Source organism: Doryrhamphus excisus, unplaced genomic scaffold (genome assembly GCF_037039965.1).
Source record: "Doryrhamphus excisus strain RoL-2023G ecotype Guam unplaced genomic scaffold, RoL_Dexc_Guam_v1.1 HiC_scaffold_24, whole genome shotgun sequence".
NCBI classification, from domain to species: Eukaryota; Metazoa; Chordata; class Actinopteri; order Syngnathiformes; family Syngnathidae; genus Doryrhamphus; species Doryrhamphus excisus.
The window spans coordinates 5,542,310-5,561,611 of record NW_027621862.1 but is presented as its reverse complement, the minus strand read 5'-3'; the positions used below and the strand labels follow the sequence as shown (position 1 = coordinate 5,561,611).

Genomic DNA, 19,302 nt, shown 5'->3' with positions numbered 1-19,302 from the left:
CCCTTGCTGAGGTGACGATCTGTATTTCGGCAGCATTCTCTGCGCCATGCCTGCAGATATTTCGCACAAATACATTAGGCACAAAAGAATAGTTGACAGTGCTTGCCGCTTTTGAAGCACCAAGCTGAGGTGACACAGGAGCTGCTTTGTTAGATAGTCTTCCCTCCGGAGAGACTATCGGAAGAAATAAATGTACTTCTCATAGCTTCCTAGGCATTGACACTACTGGGAGAAAAAGTACACACTAGTCATAATAGTCTGTATTTGTGCAATGAAGTAACCCTCACATTTATGGATGAATAATAACAGGTAAAACAAAACAAAAATCTACAATAAACAAAAAAGCAGGGAATCAAAAAGGTGTGGCTAGGGGGCAGCAGGAAACAGGGAGCAATCTGGCAACAGATTGGCAGCAATCTGGGGAAACAGAGCCTTCTCCATCGCTGCCCCCGCCCTCTGGAACTCTTTGCCCCGTTCACTCCGTTCTTGCCCCGACCTTCCCACCTTCAAAAAATAACTAAAAACCCACCTGTTTAAATCCGTTTTTAATGTCTAACTTTTTATACCTGACTGCTGTGCCCCGCCCTGCTTTTAGTCTTGTTTTAGCTTTGGATATTGTATTTTAATGCATCGTTTACTCGTTCTTACTCAACTCTATTTTTATTTCTTTTTTCTCTACTGCATCTTTGCATCTCTGCATCTTTTCTAAGCATCTTTGAGTACTCTGTAAAGCGTTATACAAATAAAATGTATTATTATTATAATGATTATTACTATTATTCACGGGCTGCACGGCGGCTCACAGCTAGGAGACCCGGGTTCAATTCCACCCTCGGCCATCTCTGTGTGGAGTTTTCATGTTCTCCCGTGCATGCGTGGGTTTTCTCCGGGTACTCCGGTTTCCTCCCACATTCCAAAAACATGCTAGGTTAATTGGCCACTCCAAATTGTCCATAGGTATGAATGTGAGTGTGAATGGTTGTTTGTCTATGTGTGCCCTGTGATTGTGATTGGCTGGCCACCAGTCCAGGGTGTACCCCGCCTCTCGCCCGAAGACAGCTGGGATAGGCTCCAGCACCCCCGTGACCCTCGTGAGGATAAGTGGTAGAAAATGAATGAATGAATTATTATTGCCAGCAGGTGAGTTTGGAGAAAACCCACACATTCACAGGAGGAACATGCAAACTCCACACAGGAAAAATAAAAATTCCTGCAAAGGAAAATATTAGCTTTAAATCACCTTTTCCAACAGATGCTCCTCCTGGTTCACCAAGACTTATAACCCAGCTTGCGTTAGTCCAGCTGAATCAATTTGGTTTAGCCCCCTGGAAGCTGCCCCCGTGCCCTAAATCCCCCACGAAAGTCAAATCAAGGACACATTTCCTGTTTATCTCCATAGTCGCCTCCATAAGCCATGCAAACAGAGCATGGACTCATCACATAATGGGAGATTTTGAATGACTTCCATCCATTTCTAACAGTCAGATCACACAGATCACATAGAACAAGCCCCTGGTCCTCATCAGCCCGGCGTGTCATGGCTGACCTTTTCTTTCTCTTGCTGTCTGAAGTGATTAGCTGTCATCAAATGGCGGATACGCCACATCTTTGCAGAATTCCTAAACAACTTAAGCCAAGGTCTCCTGTGTGTCACAACAAGATGGGAGCATTTTCTCATTTTCTTTATTCTAAAGCACCCCTTGAACTCTTTTTGTGCTGGAGTGGAGGAGATAACCTCCTATCTAAAAGCGAGTTAATTAGAAGTGAGCGCATGAAAGAAGTTGAGACACTGGCTGGTGTACCACGCTTAAGCCTCAGGAAATCATGAGATCCGAGATGACCTTCACTGAAGAGCTGATGCAATGAACAAACACCCCAGAAGCCATTAGATGTGGTGCATCATTATATTTTATTTCAACATATATTAACATCTTTTTTGATTATTATTAAAGACAGATTATTTACAAGGTTCTACAACAACTCTTGCTGGCTAAATCCATGTCTTTATGTCAACAGTCCATGGTTCCAACGCTGTGAATCATATGTAATTATGTTGCATCATGTCAAGTCAAGACGCCGCTATACAGGATTAGCTTTTCTTATATAATGTAGTGTTGACACTGACTTCAGATCGTCTAATCCTGACCTTTTCTCCTATGCAGATTAGCACACATAACCACATGGACATACAGGCTAATGACTTGCCCATCATCCTGGGGAAGCATCGGAATTGGAAAATAAAGGTGTAATGGATGCTGTAACAATAGCGTAGCAAGTACTTGTGGGTGATGAGCATATGTAAGTCAACAATTCAAGTCCCGATTGAAGGAGGCGTCTATTTGAGAGGAAGCAGTAGATCACCTGTAGGTAGGGCACACTAGGAATTTATTGGAAAGAGGCATTTACTTGCTAATTTCTGCAAATACAGTGGTATACTCCAAGGTTACTTTTGTAGATTCATTCTTATCTAAGCTTTTGTGGTTGTATTGCGTCATGGAATAATGTGTGTTGCTACTCAACAGCAGAGAGTACCAGCAATTTATGTGAAGTAGGCATTTATCTGAGAGGAGGCCATTATTTATTCAAATAGTACAATGCTTTTGGGGTGGTACTTTTTAGAAATAACTGTAGTGGGTTCATTATTATAAGTAAAAAAAAACAACAAGCTTCAGAGTCCAATCATCAGCCCTCCATTTGTGTGTATTCTACTGCTAAATACTACTACCTTCATTTCCAACCATCTTGTCCACTGAAATAAGTTGAGCAATTGTGATAAAAGGCGTAGCGTGACAGTGAAAGGGAGCCTGTTGTGGCAAGTTCTTTAATTTGGGCGCAATTAGACTTGAAGGGGACAGAAGCCCGACCAGGGAAGGAGTGTGGCACTGTCGCTATGGCAACAGAGCTGATGGGCTGTCGGGGCAAGAACGAAGAGAGGGGGAATGAGGATGGCGAAAACAGCCTCCTGTTCTCACACATACACACACGCATACACACACACACACACGTGATTTTTTGTTTTTAACATGAACAATGACGGTAACAAGCTCTCACTGTAGCATTGACGCAGTGCTTCTTGTAATTAGGCGTGACTGTTTCAAGGCTGAAGCTCCAATCCAGCATTGAGGTTAGACTCGATCAGACAACAATATTTGACACAGAGGTAAAAAAAAACACCCAGGATCTAAGGGAAGAACTGCGGGATCACTTCAACTGAGCATGACAGCTTATGTACAGGATTGCATCTTTAATATTATATAATGTTTTGTTGATGTAGGAACTGACTGGAGACAGGTTTGGAATGGTAAACCTTGTTTTCATCATTATTCATGTAGATTGTAGCCATTGCTGCATCCTCTACATTCATTTACTACATCACTATGATTGATACCCCAATCAAAATATAGACATACATACATATAGACAAACAACCATTCACACTCACATTCATACCTATGGACAATTTGGAGTGGCCAATTAACCTAGCATGTTTTTGGAATGTGGGAGGAAACCGGAGTACCCGGAGAAAACCCACACATGCACGGGGAGAACATGCAAACTCCACACAGAGATGACCTCTGTGAGGTCTGCACGCTAACCACTCAACCACTGTGCAGCCCAAACCAGAAACGTACTTTAGCAAAATAAATTTTTGTCAAATAAAATCATGTAAATCCAATGAATCTGTTCCAGAGAGCCCAAAATATGAATGAACATTAAAGCTTACTTTTGAAGACGTGTTGTTGGCAAAGGCAGCGAGACCAACATGGACACAAAGGTCATATTTTGCTATTTCTTAAATCTAATATTGTTTCTTACCTTAAGTCTCTGTTTTTCTTTTGATCACGACTGCAAAATTACCCAAAATGGAGCCAAAGAAACTTGCAGTATTTGACAAGATGACAAACACTTGTGAATTCAAGAAATAACTCCAGCGACAATCATGTCAACTGCTGACGCCATCATAGACGAGGGCCATGGGGGCCACGGGGACCACGGGGCCACAGAGGCCACGGGGCCACGGGGGCCACGGTTCCTATTTCCATGTAGTAGCAAGCTGCTAACCAAGACTTTAAGAACACACTTTCAATGCAGTGTATTAACAACATGACAAGACGCGTGCCATATTGTACGCTAATCAAGAAATGTACACAAACCAAGGCCAAATTTTAACCAAAAAAGACCTTAACCGAGGTTCCACTGTATTTTCTTTGTCCATCTTTGTTCTTTGTGTTTTCTAAATGTTGCATTTGCATTTCTCTTTGTTTGAGAAAAGGCATATTGTGTTCATTCTGTACCCAATATTGCCCCTGTGTTTTAGTGTTCTTCCATTCCATTCTGTTTGTTGTAGAAAAATGGCAGTTCTGTCGACCAATCACCGATCCCGGACAGTGCTTCTCAAATAGTGGGCGGGACTTTCAAGAGTAGTGGAGACTTGTGAATATACTTGTGTCTGTTCTCCATTTTGTTTGCTGGTTTCAGTTTTGAGTTCAGTCTGTACAGTACAGATAAATAAAGAGATATCAGTTTCTCGATAGTAGCACAAAATCTTTTCTGCATTTTTTCTGCAACCCTACAAAAGGGTTCCACAAATTAGAACATTATTCATCACCCCATTTCATACACGACACAAAACACACATTGTGTTTTCTTCCTGTTCCATTTTCGATGTTGCACAAACGTGACAATTCGGTGTTGATCCATCAGCAGGTTGCAGTGAGTCTCTCTCCACCTTTTAGCTACTCAAATTAGCTACAGTACAGATCAAGTATTTTGGTGTGCTTTGGCATGTTTTTGTGTTATTTTCATTCCAGACTTCATGTTGTACAAAAATGGCAATTCTGCCCACCAGTCAACGTGCAGACCTAAATTGGCAAATTACATATCAGGTCATTTGGTACATTGTTTTTTTTTCTTTTCCATTTTGGATGTCCCATCAAGGTGATCGTTGGTAATTAATTAAAATTAAAGAAGGTCATGACTTTGACCTTCAGGTACCGTAACCAAAAACTGGTACGCTTTAAAATGATTCTTCGTTTGAAAACAGACATCTTTTGAGCTTTTCCTATTCCAGATGTTGCACAAAAGTGGCACCACTCGCTCGGTACCCAACCCCTAACAGAAGTGGGTCAAAATGTGGTACGGTAATGATCAATAGGCCCAGAAATTGCAGTCATTATGATATAAACGCCGACATTTCCGCACTATGTCAACATGTTCTGCAAAGCAATGATTAATTCCAGCACAGCCAATCGTGTCACACCAAGACCAATAATTTCAGTTAAACCGAGCAAAGTTGAAGAAAAGTAGCAGCTATAGTGTTTAAACATCATCATAGTCTGTAATTATCTCGACACTGTACATTCTGCCATATCAAGTTTGGTTGCTACATACAATGCATTGACCTGACAAGTGACCTAAACCCCTGATTTTAGAAAAAAAACGTACAGCTACATCGTTGAACTACCTGATAGTACAGAGCACTTTTGAAATACCAAATGTATCTACAATATGGAGTACGCTTTGTCCTCCTTTTTAGAAACGGCTTGTGCTTTTTAGTGTTGGAAACTCACACACTCACGAGCAGAAAAGGGGAAAAATGTGAAGATATTCCATCTCCTTTTGTATTGTTCACCACTTCTGCGCTGATACAAAGAACAGTCCCTGTTAATGGATCCCTGCAGTCCAACAGACCATAGATTTACCAGAATGGATTACTAATAAAACAGAAGTGATCCACTGAAGGGTCCTGAGGTGAGTATCTTAGTCTGCTACATGGCGGTCTTTTCGATGGTAATGCACTGGATGTTGGAGTCACATGTTTGCTCTCAGATCACTGGCCTCCTTATGAACTGAAGCCTCCTCTGAGATTATCTGAGACTCCAAAATGCTATAAAGTGGCAAGTGAGGAGATGTCATTATCGTGTGGTATGTTACTGTGTGATCTTAGCACCACAATGTTATGTCGACTGATTGAAGACTTGTTAGGAAGGTGCTGCCAAGGAGAAACAAACCAAAGATCTCTCTCATCCTTCTTTGGCCATGACCTAAGATGCTTTTTTCATTGTCCATCCTGCTGATGGATGGCTGATCCTGAGCTTCCTGTTTCTCTTTATTAAGAGAAGTCCCTTCACGCATTGCTATGACTGTGAAAAGCCGTTTAGCGTGGTCACACGCAGATCTCAATGGCGGTCGCCATGACCATCTGGCTTTTGTTTTTGTCCCGGCCTGGAGACTGGTGCTGTCCAGACTCCTCTCTGGGTGACAACGGGTCGGAGAGAACACTCCGTTTGAGAGGTGCTGGGCGAAGGCAGGAGGTTCCAGGAGGTGTGGAAGGCTCCGGTTGTCTGTGGGTGGTGCGTGAGGAGGAAGATGATGAAGATGATGAATTACAGTTGCCAGTGCACACCCCGGAGCTTGACCTTTCCCCTCTCTTGGCACGGTAGGACGCTCTGCGCCTGAGCTCGCTCACAAGCTCGTATTTGACAAAGCAGAAGACATCTTTGACCCCGCAACGTTTTTCAGGCTCAGCAGCGAGGAGCCTCTGGAACATGCGTAGGGCGTCATCAGTGAAGCGGCGCCACTGTGACGGATACGTTCCCACGGGGCATCCCGCTTTCTGCCAGCGTCGGAACTCCTCATAGAACGCATCAGCCGGGAGCGCCGCCTCCCAGGGGAAATTACCCGTGAGCATGCAGAAGACCAGCACGCCAAACGCCCACACATCCAGGCTGGTGGTCACTAGGAAGCCCTCCGTGCGACTGGCGCGACACACCTCGGGGGCTGTGTAGGGGATGGTGCCGCTCACCCTTTTTACGCGGGAGCCCACTCGGCGGGTCATACCGAAGTCGGCCAGCTTAATGCGGCGACACTCGCGGTCGAACAGCAGCACGTTTTCTGGTTTGACGTCACGGTGCACCAAGTTTTTACTGTGCATGAAATCCAGGGCCAAGCCAAGTTGTTGCATGCAGCGTTTCACCATTTCCTCTGGAAGGCCCACCTGCGAGAACCAACACAAATGTATCAGTGGAAATGAGTACTGGGATGCATCTATTACACATTGTGCTGGCCCTTTAAGAGGCAAAAGAGGGAGGTAGCAGTAAAGGATACATTGTGAGCACCGGAGCATGCGTTGAAAACCAGGTTTCAGCTGGAAAACTACAGCCCAAGCCGTATTTCTACATCCAAGTGAAAAGAGAGGTCCTTCCAACGAAGGTCAACAAGAATGGTCAACACTCTCGGTGAGCGGGAGGTGATATAATTCATTCATTCATTTTCTACCGCTTACGAGGGTCTCGGGGGTGCTGGAGCCTTTCCCAACTGTCTTCGGGCGAGAGGCGGGGTATACCCTGGACTGGTGGCCAGCCAATCACGGGGCACATATAGACAAACAACCATTCACACTCACATTCATACCTATGGACAATTTGGAGTGGCCAATTAACCTAGCATGTTTTTGGAATGTGGGAGGAAACCGGAGTACACAGAGAAAACCCACGCATGCACGGGGAGAACATGCAAATTCCACACAGATGGCCGAGGGTGGGATTGAACTCAGGTCTCCTAGCTGTGAGGTCTACGCGCTAACCACTCGAGCGCCGTGCAGCCCAGGTGATATACATGCTAGGTTAACTGGCGACTCCAAATTGTCCATAGGTATGAATGTGAGTGTGAATGGTTGTTTGTGTATATGTGCCCTGTGATTGGCTGGTGACCAGTCCAGGGTGTACCCCGCCTCAGCTGGGATAGGCTCCAGTACCCTGCGACCCTCCTGAGCATAAGCGGTAGAAAATGAATGACTTGTCTTGTCAAAAAAATAATAAGAGTGTAAAGGTGACTATAGGGGTGTTATTTCATGTCTGCAGAGCTCTAATTATGGTACACATTGTATTTAGAAAGTCTTCTATGCTGAAGCTACAAAAATTTTCATTTATTAAATCTATTTATTTAAATCTTCTTCGCAATTGGGTCCAGAACCAATTAACTGATAAACAACGGGCGACTGTATTGTTACGTCACTACGTCGTTACGTAGACCGCTAAAATAAAAATAACGTTGTTGTTTAATTTACCACTTGACGGCAGGCACGCAAATATGACCCAAATATGAGCATACAAGCAATGAAAAAGTGGATTTTTAATGACCAAGTCTCTCAATACTTAATGACTGGTTTGCTGTATTGCTAAAACAATCCATGAACAAAAGTTCACTGGGAGAAGGGATTTTCTCCAATAAGTGAAATAATCGTCTGTGGTCCGTGTTCCACTGCAACCATTTTAATGAGACAACCTTGAAGTTTTCTTCCAGCACATCAAGTGAAAGAGTTCTAAAGCAAAGTGAGAACCGCTCTCGCAGCAAGAGAGCCAAGAAAAACGCTGCAGCCCCCGGAGAGCTTGTTAAAAGTGCACTGCCTGAACCTGATTGGAGCGTCTCTGTTGGAGGGAAGACGATGATTGGTGGAGACAAGAATGATGACATTACCTGTGGGGGAATGATGTCGAAAAGGTCCCCAGCGGGGGCATACTCTTGTCCAAATACATAGCTGTCCTCCGTCTCGAAAAGCACGTCCAGGACTTTGATGATGAACGGGCTGGAGCTAAGCGAACCTGTTAGACTGAATTCCCGCAGGAAACTCTTCAGCTTTGTCTTGTTTTTGGTAACAAATTTCAACGCCATCTTGGTACCTAGGACATAAACATGAAGAAACGTTGATATTATGACTTTAGAATTGTATGAGAAATTGTGGCTTCATGCTCTCACCCTGGGTTCTATGAGACACCAGGTCCACCTTGCCATAGGTGCCCTTTCCCAGCTCCCGGATGTGCTCGAACTGTTTGGCTACATCTGCTGCAGAAAGTGAGGTGATGGCCAGGGCTTGCATGTCCTCCACAGGCACGCCTCCGGTGCAGGGGGCCGTTTTGGATGTGGGGGAGCTCCCGCCACTGCCTACCCGTCCCGGCCCGGTTGGAGAAAGGGACAGGCTCGCCTTGACACCGTGTGGCAGGCTGTCAGGGAAGGAAAACATAGTCTTCTTAATATATAGCTGTATAATATGGCCTCTTTGAAAAGCTTGGGGGCTGCACAGCGCCGAGTGGTTAGCGCGCAGACCTCACAGCGAAGAGTTCAGTCCCACCCTCGGCCATCTCTGTGTGGAGTTTGCATGTTCTCCCCGTGCATGCGTGGGTTTTCTCCGGGTACTCCGGTTTCCTCCCACATTCCAAAAACATGCTAGGTTAATTGGCCACTCCAAATTGTGCAAAGGTATGAATGTGAGTGTGAATGGTTGTTTGTCTATATGTGCCCTGTGATTGGCTGGCCACCAGTCCAGGGTGTACCCCGCCTCTCGCCCGAAGACAGCTGGGATAGGCTCCAGCACCCCTGTGGCCCTTGTGAGGATAAGCGCTAGAAAATGTGGCTGCATGTGAAAGCTGGCCAATGTGATCGAGAGGGACGACAGGAAGTCCAGTACATGTACTCAGAAGCCTTTCTCTTCGCAGATGCTCTCCATCGAAATTGATTTTATGCTAATGAGTGTGTGTCGGACATCACTGTCCATCATCAATGATCCCCATTGTAACACATAAAATTTAATTGCTAGAGATTTTATTTCCACTCTAAATGTGTATAATAATAATAATAATAATAATAATAATCATAATCATATCTCTGTGTGGAGTTTGCATGTTCTCCCCGTGTATGCGTGGATTTTCTCCGGGTACTCCGGTTTCCTCCCACATTTCAAAAACATGCTAGGTTAATGGGCCACTCCAAACAACCATTCACACTCACATTCATACCTATGGACAATTTGGAGTGACCAATTAACCTAGCATGTTTTTGGAATGTGGGAGGAAACCGGAGTACCCGGAGAAAACCCACGAATGCACGGGGAGAACATGCAAACTCCACACAGAGATGGCCGAGAGTCGAATCGAACTAGGGTCTCCTTGCTGTGAGGTCTGTGTGCTAACCACTCATTGGCCATGCAGCCCCATTAAATATTTCAAGTTATACCAAAGTAAATTATCATTATTATCGATGATAATATTAATATGTGTATATAACCTTAATATCAGTAGTAGTAGTAGTAGTAATTTTTATTTGATTGAGTTTTAATCATATTTTTAAGCACCGCACTCATTCTCATTACTTCATTATAATGAGCCAGTGTCCATGTTACCCAATAATGATCCTCGCTGGATAAAAGCCTCCAAATGCTCTCAAGTGTTTGCTGGCACATGTCCACATAATCTTGTTTTCATAGCATATCCCAAAGGTACACTAAATCACGGCATTTTAACACACACTCGTTAGCATAAAATCAATTTCGACGGAGAGTATCTGCGAAGAGAAAGGCTTCTGAGTACATGTACTGGACTTCCTGTCGTCCCTCTTGATCACTTTGGCCAGCTTTCACGTGCAGACGCAAGAATGACTGGCCTCTCAGCACTTACTGGCACACGGCAATGGGAAAATCAATAGGAGCAGGTAGAAGAGCCAACAAATGGAAACAAATGGCTGACATTTTCAAGGTGTGTATATGCCGGTAAAGCATGCCGTATGCTTTCTGGGAAGCAAACAACATGACCTGTTGCTCTCCATAGCACATTACAAACTAAGACTGCACTGGCCATAAAAGGAAATCACAGATTTGGTGGTAGGCATGAAAATAATCAAGCGCAGATAATCATGCACAGCACAAATGCTCAATGACAGATGCTCAGTAAGAACAGCCAGTGGTCAAGCTTGTTGTTCTTCTATCCTTTAACCCACTGTCAAGAACTGTTCACTTAGTGCATTGGTTTCAGCATTTGTTCCATAGAACAACAGCATGTGTGAGCTCTTTTGTAGTCTCTTTATCTTGGTGGGTGGAGGCAGGGCCGGTAGCATACACACAAAGTATGATATTAGCAGATACATGTCATGTGTTTTTTTTCATGACTTTTCTTAAAAGTAATGTTAAAATTCAATTCAATATTGTGTATTGTCTTGTTTCGTGAACTTGTGATGTCCGATATTGTCCAACGCTCAACTATCAACCGATACCGATATGCGTAACATCACAAATATTTTTCTTGAGTAAAATTGTTGTGAAGCAGAGTTTCTCAATTATTTTCTGGGACAGAAAACATTTTTGTGCTTCGTGCTATATATCGGTTCTCATAACAGGGAAGATACCGATACCACCCGATATCAGATTTTCAGGCTGATATCGGGCCCATAATTATCAGTGGTCGATACTATCAATGGTCCCCATTGTAACAAATAAAATTTCATTGCTAGAGATTTTATTTCTACTCTAAATGTGTATAATAATAATAATACTAATCATAATCATATCTCTGTGTGGAGTTTGCATGTTCTCCCCATGCATGCGTGGGTTTTCTCCGGGTACTCCGGTTTCCTCCCACATTCCAAAAACATGCTAGGTTAATTGGCCACTCCCAAATGTCCATAGGTATGAATGTGAGTGTGAATGGTTGTTTGTCTATATGTGCCCTGTGATTGGCTGGCCACCAGACCAGGGTGTACCCCGCCTCTCACCCGAAGACAGCTGGGATAGGCTCCAGCACCCCTGTGGCCCTTGTGAGGATAAGCGGTAGAAAATGAATGATAATAATAATAATAATAATAATAATAATAATAATAATAATAATAATAATAATAATAATAATAATAATAATAATAATAATAATAATAATAATAATAATAATAATAGATTAAATTTATCATACACTTTCCATTCTTCAGAAGCACAAAGTGCTACGCAGGAAAAACAAATAAAAAAGAAAACTAAAAAAAAATACTTTAAAATTATATAAGCAAAAAAGGAAAATGTAATGTTTTGTTAGTCGGTTATATAGACTACACAAAAACTACAAAAGCAATTTCCTTGAAACTTTATGGAGGGCCGGCTGGGGTATTGAGCAAGTTCAAATGTAATTTTGGAGCAGATCCGGATAAAAATGTGGACAAAATTTAGTTTATGAATAAAAACTAAACTCTTTTTCGCTTGACTCAAGAGTGCTGCCATTAAGCATGAAAGCATAAAACATAAAAAATATAAAATAAGAGAAGTTGGACAACAAAGCTAATGCTTTGTTCCTGATTGACAATGTCTTCGTGCTCTTCTACTAATCTTTGAAAAGGCAGAAATTTTTCTTGCTTTGAATTAAATTGACTTCCCTAATAATGAGCATCTTCCTGCACTGTGTGTTATATATATGTACATATATATGTTAACTGTATGTATATATAAAGTACAAGAAGTTTTCTACTTGATATTGTGTAGGCAGAGCTTGGAAAATATAGTAGCTACTGGGCAAATGAAGTGGGATGGGACAATTTGCAAAGCTTGTTCTTGGTCCAGGAGGAAAATAAACATCGTTGCAGAAAATAGAAAGAGCGTGCCCGATGTTGCATACCATATGTGCCGTATCTATCATTAGATCACACGTCTTCATTTGAGCCCGGAGATGCTTATGTAAGAATCCTGTTGCCTACTCATGCTTTGCATGCCCACTGCCTTTAGGGTGTCAACAAAAAAAACTGGTCCCTTTCCAGACCAGTTTCGGTCCCAGGTTTTGTGGTTAAACATTTAAACAGGACAGACTTGGAGACACAGCTTGTAGCCGAACATTTGTTTACTCGTTCCAGCATGGATTCTAATCACATTACTCACTTCCCACAAAGATTTGCACTACCCATCAACCCATTTCCTCTTTAAAACTGGGTTAATAAGAGTGTTGCAATGTGACGGCTACAGCTGTAGGTGTGATCCACAAACCGCCTCCAAGATACATAATTATTTGGGGGACGTCTCAAAGGGTTCATAAAAGGCCCCCCTTTGTGTTCCACAGGTCTGTGAAGAAGCAGCTGTGATCCGGCGTTCAAGCTTGACCATCGCAAACACGGCTCACTGATCTTTGGGCCTCACTTCCTGTACTCTCTGGTGGCTAAAGACAAGGCCAGCGCTGCACATACAGATGAGCGTCAGGCACACGCCGACATGAGTGGCTTATTAAATCCAGTCCCACTCATTGCTAAATAATCTCGAAGCAATTTAAAGCAGCTCACGCACTTGTTTTTATCCTCTATCGCTGTGAGCACATCAAACAAATATGTAGTCTGGAATCTTCATTCCCGAAAAGTGCACCTTGGAGACTAATCACATCATTGCATGTGTGGCCACATCTCCTGGTGGAATGAACGCACCACAGGCTTCACTACACATCTTAAATTAAAGACTATTTGCCAGTCAGCTACAGACTTGAGAGCTCTAATTTTGATAATTTTATTCTTCTTCATCAAAAAACATGACCAACGTAGCTCACGTCGTTATGCTAGTACTGGTAAAGTTTGTGTCTTCACGTCTGACTGCTTCATTGTTACGGCATCTATTACGACGGACAAGTACAGAGTTACAATGTGTTTATACTAGAGATGTTCCATATTGGCTTTTCTTTCAACTCTCAATTTCCGATGTCAATATCAGACAATATCCATACCGATATGTGTAACATGACATATGAACACATATGTGTTGTTCATTCATTCATTCATTTGTGGGGGTGCTGGAGCCTATCCCAGCTGTCATCAGGCGAGAGGCGGGGTACACCCATAGAAAACCTACGCATGCACGGAGAGAACATGCACACTCCACACAGAGATGGCTGAGGGTGGAACTGAATTCAGGTCTCCTAGCTGTGAGGTCTGCACGCTAACCACTCGACCGCCATGCAGCCCGACCATACAATTATTCATTCATTCATTTTCTACCGTTTATCCTCAAGAGGGTCGCGGGGGTGCTGGAGCCTATCCCAGCTGTCTTCGGGCGAGGGGCGGGGTACACCCTGGACTGGTGGCCAGCCAATCATAGGGCACATATAGACAAACAACCATTCACACTCACATTCATACCTATGGACAATTTGGAGTGGCCAATTAACCTAGCATGTTTTTGGAATGCGGGAGGAAACCGGAGTACCCGGAGAAAACCCACGCATGCACGGGGAGAACATGCAAACTCCACACAGAGATGGCCGAGGGTCGGATTGAACTCGGGTCTCCTAGCTGTGAGGCCTGCGCGCTAACCACTAGACCGCCATGCAGCCTCCATATGTGTTGTATACAGCATTTTTATTTTTTATCAGTTTTCGTGATTGGCTGGTGACCAGTCCTGGGTGTACCCCGTCTCTTGCCCGAAGACAGCTGGGATAGACTCTAGCACCTCCTGAGCGTCCGACCCTCGTGAGGGTAGCGGTAGAAAATGAACGAATGATGGGGAAAAAATCTGATACCTATATCAATCGATATTGCATTTTCATGCTGATATCGGGCTGCTAATTGTCAGTATCGATAATTATCAAACCTCCCTACAGTACATACAGTAGAAAGCAGATAGAAAGTGTACAACAGACCCAGGCCCAAGGCGAGATTTTCAACACGCTTCCAATACACTATTGTGGGACCTGTAAGACTCACTTTTTTTATATGTTTGAAAAAATACGCCTTAAGATGACTTTTGGAAGTTAACCTGAAAATGAAGGTATTAGTGATGACAGTGCACACTCTCAAGTGCAACAAATGTGTTTTAATATTCAGCAAGAACATCAGTGTATCTAAAGTGGGTCAGGGGATCAGAGTCAGCAGCTTTGTACTGTTTACCCTTTTTAGAGTGCAGCCTTTTCTCTCTCTTCTCTGTTCCTGAAAATAAAAAAGGGAATAAGGAAAGCCAGAGAAAAGAGATAAACAGATTTCCCAGCTTGCCTCTTTTACTAATGGACAACTTGCTTTACTCTTCGGGGAAAGAAAAATGATCAGTTTTCTCCCATTTGAATGACAAAATATTAGGAAAGACCAACAAATTACAGTCATTGAAGTAAATCACCATCTTTTAGACAGAGGAGTTAAACATGAGTGTTGTGCTCTGTCCGTCTATTCTGATGATGGACAGACTTTGGTGAATACACATGTGAAAAAGATAAAAAAATACACATATCACCTTTCTAAGAAACCCTGCGGAGTGTATCCTGTTCTTGACTCGCCTCACTTCTGCGCTCCCTATCATCCCTTTCTCTCCGTACCTCTCAAAACCCCCAAGCGGTGGGAAAACCAAGCTTAGTGAGTCGAGGTGACCACAAATGAGGCCAAAACACAGAACACATTAAAGAGAAAAACACTGACTGAGTTCATCAAGATTTAATTAGTGGGTGCAATTAGACTGCCGTGCATCTGACAACTATAAACACCAATCATAATCATCAGTGTAATTAGGACATCCTCACGCGGTGACATCTTACAGCAGGAAGATGGATCAGGGTGCACATTGTACCTCCACCATTATTATCCAGGAGCTTCAAGTTCCAACAGGGTGGTTTGATGTGACAGAGCGTGAGTGTGATTTGTTGGGGAATCCAATCAGAGCGAACGAAGCATCCCCTCCCTTTTTGTGCCGCATGCTTTGATGTCAATGGTAGGGGAAAGGGGGGTTCATATAATAAGAGCTGGGGAAATTGGGTCTGAAGGGGGTGAGGTGGTGGGGGCTTGGCTAATGAAGCAACTGCCAGGAGCGACTTTTCAACCTCCACATCAAGGCAAAGCAACAATGTGATCACATGGAAAACACATAAACAAGCATCAAGCATTAAAAAGGCACAAAAAATGGCAGCTTCCCAAAAACTGCTGCAAAGATATTATATATAAAAAAATAATGAAATGGGCTGCACGGTGAGGGGGTGGTTAGCGCTCAGGCCTCACAGCTAGGAGACCCTAGTTTGATTCCACCCTCGGTCATCTCTGTGTGGATGTAGCAGTACAGATCTGGGAGCATGCAGACGTGATGTAGCACTTGTAGTGCAGGAGGCACTTTCGTTGTGTGTGGGTCTCACCGTGACGAGTGAGCGTTTGAGACACGCGTTGTGCACACTGATTTTGGCAATGGTGCCAAGCTGACGGACGAGTGCCGCCATTCTAGAAGGCAGGGGATGCGGCTGGAGGGGCCCAGCAGAGGTGGGCAAACCTGCTTTTCATTCAGGTTTTCAGTTAATAATGTGAGAAGACGAATTTGTGAAATACAAATACATGGGCTGCACGGCGCTGAGTGGTTAGCACGCAGGCCTCACAGCTAGGAGACCTGAGTTCAATTCCACCCTCAGCCATCTCTGTGTGGAGTTTGCATGTTCTCCCCGTGCATGCGTGGGTTTTCTCCGGGTACTCCGGTTTCCTCCCACATTCCAAAAACATGCTAGGTTAATTGGCGACTCCAAATTGTCCATAGGTATGAATGTGAGTGTGAATGGTTGTTTGTCTATATGTGCCCTGTGATTGGCTGGTGACCAGTCCAGGGTGTACCCCCACCTCTTGCCCGAAGACAGCTGGGATAGGCTCCAGCACCCCCGCGACCCTCATGAGGATAAGTGGTAGAAAATGAATGAATTAAAATCATGAAATCACATCCATGAAATTCATTTTAAGGAGTATTTGCATATTTAGGCATTTTTATTTTAAAGGGCACCTATACACGTTTCTTTGAAGCAAAGCTTGGCAGTTAGTTAATAGTTAAATGCGCTCTAATAAACAAACAAGGTTTGTCTTTTCTTGTCTTTTACTGGAGTAATTTGTATTTCTTCTTCTTCTGTAAAACTGTACGGCAACATAAACACACCATCATATACATTATATACAGTCACATATATATATATATATATATAAATATATAAATATATAACAAAAGTAAACACCAATATGAGTACAGCTAGTATAATAGCTACAATCAAGTTAGCCACAACTAGCATCAGCAAACCTATCCAAACAATACAACGATTCCAACATGACATTTCTCATGCCTTACAACTATTTAAATAAAGTTTAAATGTTACTTCCAGACATATAGTCTACGAGGCAGAAGTGTAATAGAAAATATTCCGCTATTACGAGTTAGATTGCGTTTTATTGAAAGTTGAATTATTGCGCCCACCAGGTGTAAATCAACAGCCAACAATACAACATGGCAGCACAGGACCTCTTATGCTTTTTCCACTTTTCTGACCTCGTGTTAAACGATGCCATAGTTTAGGATAATGAGGTTTGCACATTTGGAAGCGAGCCCTGAAAGAAGTTTGGGATGTCTCCAAACGCTCGGTTGCAAAAGGCGTGATAAAACTGCCGCTTTGTGATGTCACAGAGGGGTGGTTTCCTTATATGGGCGTGACTGGAAGCCAGTGAAGCTCTATGCTTACTTATTAGCAATGGCTAATGAGTTCCTGAGTCAAGCTAAATAAATGCATTTTAATCTGTGGGTGGAATAAATGAAAACAGACCTTTTTTGCGGCAAATCCAAAGAAATACAGGTGAATAGGTGCAGATTCTGTAAGAACTAGAAAGCACTCTTTGCCGTATGTGATTAATGATTGACATGTGATTATTATATTATATTAAACAGATGTTTCCTCGCAGGTGGTGGCATATTGGTGAACCCGTTATTATTCTATGGGACAGATGTACTTCCCTACCTTGCATGCGTTCTCACCAGTGGTGCATATGTGTTTCCCATAAGGAAGTGTAAGACTACGACATATGGAATTTCCCCTCATTAACTGCTATGTGAGAGTTTTAATGTAATGGTAATGGTAATGGTAATGGTAATGGTAATGGTAATGGTAATGGTAATGGTAATGGTAATGGTAATGGTTTTATTTCATTTGAACGTGCATCAGATTACAATTGAATGCATCACATAATCAGTTCACAGTTCCACACAAAAGGAGTAGGAAGAAGCAAAGCTTATTAAATCCTACCCCTCCATCTGGTACTTTTACAATCAGTAACTGTTACATTTGTTCACTTCCTGCTTTCCTAATATAGTTTAAGTATTTTTAATTTTATTTTATTTTATTTTTATTTTACTTTTGTCAGGTACCCAAGTATGCGGTGATATGAGCATCCAATGACATAATGGGTACCATAATAACTGTCAATATAGTGATATGTATAGCACATCATGACTGGTTCAAGATTAATGTAGCCAAAGTGTTGTTGTTTATATGCCTTTTCATGAACATTCATATGATTTCCTCAAAAGTAACATTTAAGACTACATATGTGTAAAAACAAAAAAAACCAAACACATTTAAACTAAATAATGGGCAACAACACCTCAGACAAGTTAAATGTGAATATATTACCCGCTATGTATTTGTGTGATATACTGTATTTTGCAGTTTATTGAACTATGCAACACTTGTGGTGCTCAAATATAAGTGCATGGATTGAGCGATAATCACAAACAAATGGGCCAACAACAATAGGAATCTCTTGGTGAGTACTGTACATGCAATGGCTCTTTTCACTGCCTGTGAGGATACACAATAATTCCAGCCTTTATGCTCCGTGACCTCCACCGATTACATTAACGTCACCAATAATTGTCTTTTTTGAGTTTGCTCTCACCTGCTGGCGACCTGTCTCTCTCCTCCATGGTCCTGCATTCTCCACACACGCCTGGTCCTCTGGAGTCTGCAAGAACCTGAAGCACACAGGTATCGACGGAACGGCCGGGGAAAAAAAATCTAAGAATCCTTTGCAGGTCCTTGAAAAAGCTGAAAGCCTTGCATGACAGCCGATGAAATTACCGATGGTATGCTGAAGCTGCCTCAATTGCCTCCCATCCTTTTGTTCCTTAAGATGCTTTGTACTTGAACTGGAGGCGGCTGCAGCGCAGGCATCACGCTGGGTGCTGAGGTGTGCATGAAGCTTGGATCATCTCTCCTCTGGTAGGTTTATCTTTGGCTCCTCCAGTGGTTCTCTATGACCCACTTCAATGCCCCCCTCACACTCACACACAGTCCAAGCCAGTCATTCACAAACAGAAGTCTGCACAATCTGTACAAGACGGTTAAATTCCACTCCCACTCAGCTGTGAGTCTGTGTGTGTATGTCCAGGGGATGAGAGGAGGGTGTGAGCTTCAAATGTGTCTGAGAAAGTGGGGGTGGTGGTTTTGGGCTCAGATGTTGCTCCTGTGCTGGTCCCACCACTACTCAGCCTCTTCATTGTTCAATGTCTGCACCACTCACATGCCCAGGGTCCTAGTGCCCACCCGTTCTATTCCATTCCACCCACAATACTCTACTCCTACAATCCTACATGCCTACATGTAGGGATGGTTGATACTGCCAATACCAGTGCTGATACCAACACTTCATCCAACACTTTACTTCATTCATTCATTCATTTTTTACCGTTTATCCTCACGAGGGCCGCGAGGGTGCTGGAGTCTATCCAGGGAACACCCTGGATTGGTTGCC

General features: G+C 43.1%; 1 protein-coding gene across 1 annotated transcript; it reads right to left on the bottom strand.

Moving 5' to 3' along the window:
- Positions 1–4,017: 4,017 nt before the first annotated feature.
- sbk1 (SH3 domain binding kinase 1) lies at positions 4,018–19,025 on the bottom strand. The gene is made up of 5 exons (XM_058061979.2): positions 18,630–19,025; positions 18,448–18,523; positions 8,758–9,002; positions 8,479–8,681; positions 4,018–6,997 (listed from the first exon to the last, which is right to left on the bottom strand). The coding sequence occupies exons 2-5, from the start codon at positions 18,483–18,485 to the stop codon at positions 6,167–6,169; spliced, it is 1,317 nt and encodes a 438-aa protein (XP_057917962.2). The 5' UTR covers positions 18,486–18,523; positions 18,630–19,025; the 3' UTR covers positions 4,018–6,166.
- Positions 19,026–19,302: the final 277 nt, after the last annotated feature.